Below are 9,109 nucleotides of genomic sequence, written 5' to 3'. Positions count from 1 at the left end.
GTCCCTCAGCCAAAGAAAAGATAAAGAAAACGTGGTACATTTACATAGTGAAGTATTACTCAGCTGTTAAAAACAAGGACACCAGGAGACTTGAAGGCAAAAGGATGGAACTAGAAAAAATTATCCTGAATGAAGTATCCCAGACCAATAAAGACAAACATGGTATGTACTCACTCATAAGTAAATATTAGCTCTAAAAGAAAGGATAACTGTACTACAGTCCTCAGACCCAGAGAGACTAGGTAACAAGGAGGGCTCACTGGGGAATGCCCAGATCTCCCTGAGAAGTGGAAATAGAAGAGATTTTATTAGTGGATTGAGAGCAGGTGGGGACATGAGTGATCAGGTTGGGGAGCATAAGGAGGATGTGTACTGAGGGGGACAACTGGGGGACATTTCAGGGTGTGGGAGAAACCCGATGTAGGGGAATCTCCCAGTAGTCTATGGGGAGGAACCCAGCTTAGACTCCTAGCAATGGCTGATAAGTAGCCTGAATTGGCCATCTTCTGTGACCAGGCTGCATTCCATAGCGTTCCTCCCATGCTCTGGGTCTTATTCTTTCCATTTCTTCTTCTGGGGTGTTCCTGGACCTTGAGAAGTGGGTGGGTGATAAAGATGGCCAACTTAGGGTTGAGCACTGAGTATTTGATTCACAACATTTTGACCAGTTGTGAGTCTCTGTATTGTCCACTGTTCATTGAAAATGAAGCTTCTCGACCAAGGTTGTGAACAGCCCAGGTCTATTGCTGTAAACATAATTGTTTCCACATTCTGAATTGACTTTCTTTTCTCACTCAGCTCTTTATGTTCACTTGGAATTCATTCAGGAGTCTATTCATGTCTTCTTTGACGTCTTTGAACATATTTATAGTCATGCTCTTGTTTTCTCTTCAATTTCGTTTAAGTTGCTGTCATTGAAGGTTATACTAGGATTCTTTTTGTACTTGGATCTCTACCCATATAGAATTCAGTCATTGGTTAAGTGTTGTTGTTATTGCTGTTATTGATTTAGTCACCTTCTTGCAGTGGAAGTGTTTGTGGTGTTCATAAGAGACTGGTTTGTAATCATGTTGGAATATTTTCTTACTTTAGATGGGTGTTTAGGGCATGAGGCCCTATTTATCCTCAGACCTCCCCCAAGAGCTGATTGCTATCTGCAACAATGTCACCTATGAAAATAGAGTAGCAGTTGACTACAACAGTCACTTCTTAAGTACTAGTTGTTTCAGGAAATAAAGGGGCAGCATCAGTACTACACAGTACTAATATGATGTGGGATTTCCCTCTGCATGCTGTGATTATTACCTTTAATGAATAAACTACTTTGAACCTATATCAGGGCAGAACTTAGGTAGGCAGGGAAGATGGAACTGAATGCTGGGAGAAAGGAGGTGGAGTTAGAGAGAAGCCATGTAGCCCTGCTGGAGCTGGACAGAACTTTAGCCAGTAAGCCACAGCCACATGGCAATACGCAAATTGATAGAAATGGGTTAATTAATATGTAAGAGCTTTTCAATAAGAAGCTAAAGCTAATAGGCTAAGCAGTGATTTAAATAATGCAGTTTCTGTGTGATTATTTCAATTCTGGGCAGCGGGAACCAACAAGCAGCTCTCTCCCACTACAAATTGGTGCCCACATAACCAAATAAAATCCACTTAAAAACCTGAGAGAGCTTAAAAAGGAATCCTAGACACAAAATAAAAGAGTTAAGCATGGTTTGGTAGTGGCATTTTCTTGGGTGGGCTCTGTTTCCTAGAAGCAAACAGGGCATGGCTCCTTAAAAAGAGGTTTTCCTGATTCAACAGTAGCAGGAAAAAAAGCAGTAGTTTTGAAATGCCAGCTTTCTGGGCTGTGATGCCAACGTGAACTCTGACTCTTTCTGGAGGTCTGGCTATGGGGCACTTGAATGGGGTTTGTGGACCTGGGTGCTTGTATGCTTGCTTGGGAAAGTAGCTGAGACTATTCCAGCAGCTCAGCATGCACACACCCCCTTCCTGGGAAGGTGGTGGGGTCAGGACTGCTAGGAGTCCACAGGCAGGAGAGCATGGCAGATTCCTGCTGCCATATACAGAGATATTTCCAGGCAGTGCAATGCTCTGCACGGAATATCTAGCCATTACTCAGATAAAAAAGGGTTTATGTACTGCATGTTCATTCTCAGAGTTAAAGTGCTGAGCGCAGCTCCTACTGGGTGGTCCCAGAGCTGGCAGTAATGGTACCTCCACCATTTTGAAATTGGGAGAGAGGCAGAACCAACATCCATAGCAGCTGCAACCAAGCTGCTTACCATTTTACAAACTATTCAAGACAGTAAATAATTACATATACACAATAGAACAGATTCAGACATAAAAAAAACTTCTAAATGGGTCAGTGTTGGATAAATGTAGGTAGGATTGGGAGAGAAAAGAAAAAGAGTATAGAGAGTTATAAAATGAAATAAATGGTTTATAAAAAATTAGAACAAAGTCTTTAAAGATACAGAGTTCAGACAGTAATAGGTTAAAAGAAGTAAAGAAAAACAAGCCATGTAAAGATGGGAAATTCACAGAGAGTCTGGATTATGTATATTATTGTGTTTTCTTTGAATTTTTTGACTGTGAAGGAGCTAAATACAGAGAGACATTTCATTGTATGGACTGCTAAGCTAAACCAGCATGTATTTTATAAAGGTATCTTGACTCCAAAATTTGGGTCTAAGGATATGTTGCTTTGGAAAAGAGGTTCTTCTTTTGTTTCCATAGAGGATGAGGACCTGTGGAATCCTTCCAGACTAATGTGCTTTGATCAACCAAGACCCCCCAAAAGGTTGCCTTGAACACCCCTCAAAAATTACTTTACTGAATAAACAGCAGGAAGAAGTTTGGACAGAACGATGCCCATATTTAAAAATATTGTCTATAAATGCTTGCTTACATTTAAAGGGGAATATGCTATAGAGACTTGCAATGGTATGGATCTTGGTTTATTGATATAAATTTAAGGTCAATTTTGTTATACTGTATGTATGTATTTCTGATCTTGATTAAGATATTGTGTTTGTCCGGCTGATTTAAAAATATAATGTATAATTAAGAAATATAGGCTAATAGATAATCATCTATAATAGTCAAGTTTGTAGTTATGTTAGTTAGATTTTGTAGATATACAGAGATGTATTTCAGATAAATATCCTTCAAATCTTTCAAAGACTACAGAATATGACATTTAAAATGTTTAAGAATTTAGGAATTGTTTCATGACAATAAGACACATCTGCTCCTGGCAGCACCAATCTACTTCAAGAGGAAGATGGGCATCGAGGAGACTCCTTATGGAGTTGGATAGCCATTTGGACAAGAAACTGCTCTTGCTTGCACTGCTTAACTGGACATGCAGGACCCACAGAAAAATGACTGCTGCACTTGCCTAAAGGTGAGATGATCCTTTGGGGTTCCTGCATCATGAAAGAATCTGCCAGACATTCTGCAGGACACAGAAGAAAGTGACTGACAAACTGCCAATATAGGCAAAACTGTCTTTGAAATTTCCTGCTTCATGGAAAAGTCTGTTCGATACTATGGGTCTGTAGGCTGAAGATGGGTGGCACAATGATACAGAAGAACTTTGAGTGACTGTCCAGGCAGTGAGATGTCTCTGTCATTTCTAGAGTTTTGGAAGTTGTTTATAATGCACTTCCTGTTTACTTAGGTAATAGTATATCCTTCTGGAGTCTTTGATGGAGTTGAAGCATTGATAGTTATAGTTTTACTTAATTATAATAAAAGATAAAGTAGATATAAATATTGTAACTGTAATTCTTACTTGATATCTGTTTTGTTACATGTAATTTTACTATGTTGAAGATAAAGCCTTCCTTTTCATTTAAACAGAAATGGGGAGATGATGTGGGATTTCCTACTGTATGCTGTGATTATCATTAATGAATAAAGAAACTGCTTTGGACCTATAGCAGGGCAGAACTTAGGTAGGCAGGGAAGGTGGAACTGAATGCTGGGAGAAAGGAGGTGGAGTTAGAGAGAAGCCATGTAGCCCTGCTGGAGCTGGACAGAACTTTAGCCAGTAAGCCACAGCCACGTGGCGATACACAGATTGATAGAAATGGGTTAAATTAATATGTAAGAGTTAGCCAATAAGAAGCTAGAGCTAATGGGCCAAGCAGTGATTTTAAATAATACAGTTTCTGTGTGATTATATCAGTTCTGGGAAGTGGGAACCAACAAGTGGATCTCTCCTACTACACTAATACATTAGCTATTGTGTGTTTGAAAACAAATAAGAAAGAAATCTCACATTGGAAGTAGAGGAGGAAGGCATACATAGAAGGGGGAGTGGCTGAGCAGAGAGAGAGAGAATTTGGTTAAAAATAGACTGGAAAGAGGGGTAAAAATATAATCAGATAACACAACAGTCTCAGTTCCTGGGAGACTGAGACACATAGGTGCTAGTTAGATTTAACTGAGTCATGGAGGTGCTGGTTAGCTTTAACTGACAACTTGACCTAACCTAGAGTCACCTGGGATGAGAGCCTCAATTAAAGAATAATCTAGATAAGGTTAGCCCCTAGGCCCTCTGTAGGAATTTCCTTCTTTCCCAGAGTGTGGGTGTCTCCATGTCATGGGCTGACCCTGACCTGCACACTGGTGGAGAAGGTTAGCTGAAAGCAAGCATGGGTGTATTTGTTTCTCAGTGCTCTTGACTCTGGATGGGATGTAACTAGCTTGAGTTTCTGTCTTGACTTCCCTGAAATTGAGGACCATAATCTAGAGCTAGAAGCTGACTAAACCCTCTCCTTCCCCATGTGGCAAGTTGACCCAGCAGCAGAAGTGAAGCTAGAACATCCTATAAGACCAGGGAGGCCTCTGTTCTTTGAGAGATGGAGAGAAGGGGGGTTACAGAGAAATGGGAGAAAAGGTGTGAGCAGCGGGGGACTGAGGAGACCTGCTGTGGTGACATTGGTATGATATTAAACAGGAAAAGTTCTAGAGGGAAATGAGAGCTATGTGGAGACAGACAGAGTCTCTGCTCACTCCATGAACTCCAAGGGCAACAATCAGTGTGAGGCTGAAATCCCACTGCACTCCCTTACCTCTGAGGATGCTCTGGCTGGGGAACCAAGTCTCCATGCATTCTTTAAACTCAGAGGGGAACCAGTGGAGGAATACAAAGTCTCAGTGTGCTCCCTGACCTCAAAGGGTAACCATGAGTGAAGACTGAAACTTTGACACATTTCCCTGGTCTTAGAGGTGACCATAGGTGGGGAGCTAAGACTTGGTTCACTCCCTAACCTCAAAGGATAAACTAAAAGATCTAAAGTCTTAAACACTTAAAAGTCTTAAAGTCTTAAATACAGGGACAACCTGTATTTCATGTTGAATAGCTACATTTTTCTTGAGTTGAGATATGGTTATGTTGCCTAGGCTATCTTGAACTCTTGGGCTCAAGTGTTCCTTCTATTTGGGCTTTTCTAGTACCTGAGAATATAGGCTCACACCTCTGTGCCTGGTTTTGGCTACAATTTTTAATTGCTCAAGTGTGTGTGTGTGTGTGTCCCATATCTGAATGCTAACCACAATTAAGTTCACTTTTATCTGTAATTTTTCAAAGTTGTAAGAATTTTAGTGTTTTCATTTTTATCAACACAAATACCATTTAATCATTGGGACAATAATACAACTTAACATAGCATCTGCATGGCACTTTCCTGCATGTGTCTGCCATCCCCTTTCCAAAGTCTTCTACACACCACAGAAGATCCAATGAGCACCAAGACTTTCCATCTTTCACAGAGAAAAACACACAGCTCAGACAAAATACTTTATTAAAATATATACAGTAGATCACAGGCAATGCCAAGAACTGAAACCAAAACCATCGAGATAGTTCACACCGCCCTTTTTACCCACAAGCTTCAATCCTCCCCTTTCTCCTCTCAAGACCCACACCCTAGCACCAAGCCCTCCGAGACAGCACTCTGCAGAACTCTATGCTGTGCTGGCCCTGAGAAACTCCCCACTTTCCATCTCTCAGTCTAGGAAGGGGAAGGAGACAAGACCTCAAGCAAGTCCCTCCAGGTTTTCTTTCCTAGAACACAAACCATCCATTGACCCTGGAGCCAGATCTAAGTCCAAGACTTTACTCAGCTCTTTTGTAAACTAACTTAAAATCATTCCACAATAACATACTGATTTCCTAGTTTCAATGGAATAATATTACAAAATAATTTAGATTTTTGCAAGGGTAATTTTAATTAATTCATTAATTTTAAGTTAAATGAAAATTGTTTTCCCATGGAAAACTAGCTCAACATCAACATTCTTCTTCCTACTTAGCTCTAGGCAGCTAAACACTGCCACCTAGAGACAAGGGCATCAGCCTTAGTCTTGTCAGTGGGTGGTCACCAACCGTGACACCTTAAAAGGCAACCAGTGTGGCCATGGGAACACACAGGAAAGAGGAGCTTGGGCTAATCAGGTCAATGGTTCCTGGGAAGATGCACTGTGACTGGATGGCATATGTTCCTGCAGGAGCATTTGCTCTGTCCTGTCACACAGTGTCAACTTCTAAGAACATATTTCATGTCAACATCAGCACCATGAGGCAGGGGCCACAAGGAAATGCAGTGTTCTCCATACTGAACATCTGAGGTATACTTTGTGCAGCCACAAAAATAATAAAATTAAATACAAACTAAACAAGGACCAAGCAGCATCCATCAAAAATGTCATGAAATTCCTGGAGTCAATGTACAGTCCTGAGCAGCTAAGACACTTCGTGCACAGGAAACACCGAGATGAGTAACAAACACAGGAGATACACATAGGGTATTTCCTAAAGGCCAGAAAATTCCTGCTGCTCAAGATTGTCTGCACCCCCAATTGGTGGAGTCCCCATACTGCAGATAAATACTGTCCCCTTGAGACCACCATTTAAAGAAACAAATTTCTAGGATAGGGTCTCTGTCCTTAGCTTCTGGGTATTCATCCAATTGTAAAAATGATTTCCTTTTAATAGAAAAAAAATCTAAGATATGAGCCATTGGTAAAGATTTCTTAAAAACAAAGAAGGAAGAGTCAGGTAGGAAAATGACAGAAACTAGACTACAACCTCTAAAAAATCTTATTGAATTATTTATAAACAATAATTACAAACTGGATGTACTGAGGCAGAATAGCATGAGATCACACAGTCTTCTGTGGCTAAGGCAGACTTTTCTGAGATCTGTGTCAATTTCTCTTCTTAAACTCTAGGAGAGGCAGATATGTGTGCCACATGGCTTCAAATGCAAAAGTTTACAGCAATGTAATTATTTCCTTCCAGCAACTCTAAAATTACAATTTACATATTTAATCCCAATGGAAAAAATTTACAATTTCCCCAAACAACTGCAGAATGGTCTAAAGGGAAATACAAAGCCAACCTACACCAGAAGGCAGGACTCAAGCAAAATAGGCATAGCAAAAGACGGCCACAGCCAATAGGATGATGCCGTTGATGTTCACCACTGTCCTCCACAAAGGCTTCTCAGAAGTGTCTGTCATCTTCATCTTCAAGGCTTCCTCCTCTTCCTTAGTCAGCTTTGGTCCTTTCTCCTGGTCCAGCCCACAGAACAGGTCATATGCCTTCCTGAAGCATCCTTTCTCCTTTTGGGGAGCTTCTGTTTCTACAAAGAGACATCAAAAGGTTGGATAAAAAGTCTAAAGCAGTGGTTCTCAGCTTTCCTAATGATGTGACTCTTTAATATAGTTCCTCATGCTGTGGTGACCCCCAATACAACTGTTTTCATTGCTACTTCATAACTGTAATTTTGCTACTGTTATGAAATATAATGCAAATATCTGATATGCAGATGGTCTTAGCCCCTGTGAAAGGGTTATTTGACCCCCTGTTGCAGGAGCTCCTTCTGCTCCTTCAGCCAACAGCCACTGAGATACCAGCCCATTGGCGTGTGGTCTCTCTCTTTTTAAAAAAGTAGCAACTGCCTTCAGCTTGCTCTCCTGCTTCCGGCTCTGCTTCCGGCGACTAGGTTCCTTTCCTGGTTGTGCAGAGGGCTGTTGTCTGGGATGGTGATCTGTAAGTTTTCACCTTTAAATAAATAACTATTCTATTAATCATAATTCTGAACTGGTGTGGGATTGTTATGACTTACACCTTCAACCCCCCCAAAGGGGTCAAGACCCAAAGGTTGAGAACCACTGGGGTAAAGGGACTAGAAAGTTTCCTGGGAAGATGGAATACCACAGAGAATTTACATTCTGTAGAAGAATCCTTCTCTTGTTTTCCAGAATGGGAAGTGAATACAATTCTGAGACAGAGTTGACTTGGACTCTGGCTTCTCACAGTCAACTAATCTGAGATTTATCTCTTCTAGGACCAATAAAAATGGGCTTTGATTTAGAATAGTCAGGTAAGATAATAGATTATGAGAGGGACGTGCTAACAACAAGATGGACAACTGACTTAGGGACAATACGGTAAACCCACCTCTGAAATCTAGGACCATATCCTTTTGCTATGCCACTGGAAGGCAGGGAAGCTGGCCTGACCCAGAGGAGAGCTGCCAACACTTGCCTATTCTAAGGTCTCACAACAGACCCAGCCGGAGGGAAGGGCCACTCTGACCAGGTCCTGATGCACAGTCACAGCAGTCTGTACCCGCCGGGCTCACAGCACGCAGGTGCACACGTTAGTACTGCTCAACCAAGCCATGCGGTGCTGCCGACACCCAAAGTGGATGCTGGCAAGGGAGCAGATTCCCAGCTCAGAGGTCAGTTATGGCACTGGAGACAGACAGGCGTAGTTTCAGATGCCAGCTCTGCCAGTGACCAGCTGTGACATCCACCCTACTCTATTTTTTTTAATGTAGCAGGCTATTTTTGTTCTTTTTAAAAATTTTAGTTTGTGTCTTTACATCATGTATTTTGATCCCATTCATTTTCCCATCCCTTCACCCTCTAGCCCTGCACAGCCCCAAATAAAACAATATTTAAGAGAAAAAGGGAAAAATAAATTTAAAAAGGGGAAAAAATAAAAATCTTGTCGGGGAAGCTGCAGTGTGACACCGTGAGTCATACCATGAACCCCTTTGTCCATATAGATTTACTGGAA

At 41.3% G+C, this 9,109-nt stretch overlaps 1 protein-coding gene across 3 annotated transcripts in view; it reads right to left on the bottom strand.

The window, feature by feature from the left end:
• Positions 1-5,807: 5,807 nt before the first annotated feature.
• The window catches only part of LOC121436447 (sodium/glucose cotransporter 1-like), a 61,728-nt gene continuing 58,426 nt past the window's right edge, over positions 5,808-9,109 (bottom strand). Inside the window, exon 15 of one of the 3 annotated variants that reach the window (XM_041636364.1) lies at positions 5,808-7,664. In XM_041636364.1, coding sequence (XP_041492298.1) covers positions 7,441-7,664 — 224 coding nt within the window. In that variant the 3' untranslated portion in view covers positions 5,808-7,440. The remainder of the gene's footprint in view (positions 7,665-9,109) is intronic. The other 2 variants (XM_041636365.1, XM_041636366.1) reach the window with 2 other exon arrangements.

This window comes from Microtus oregoni, unplaced genomic scaffold, assembly GCF_018167655.1.
Source record: "Microtus oregoni isolate MIOR12 unplaced genomic scaffold, Mior012 000049F_ref0000343, whole genome shotgun sequence".
In the NCBI taxonomy this organism is placed as follows: domain Eukaryota; kingdom Metazoa; phylum Chordata; class Mammalia; order Rodentia; family Cricetidae; genus Microtus; species Microtus oregoni.
Note: the sequence above shows the minus strand (reverse complement) of the source record. Positions and strands in the feature narration are given on the sequence as shown.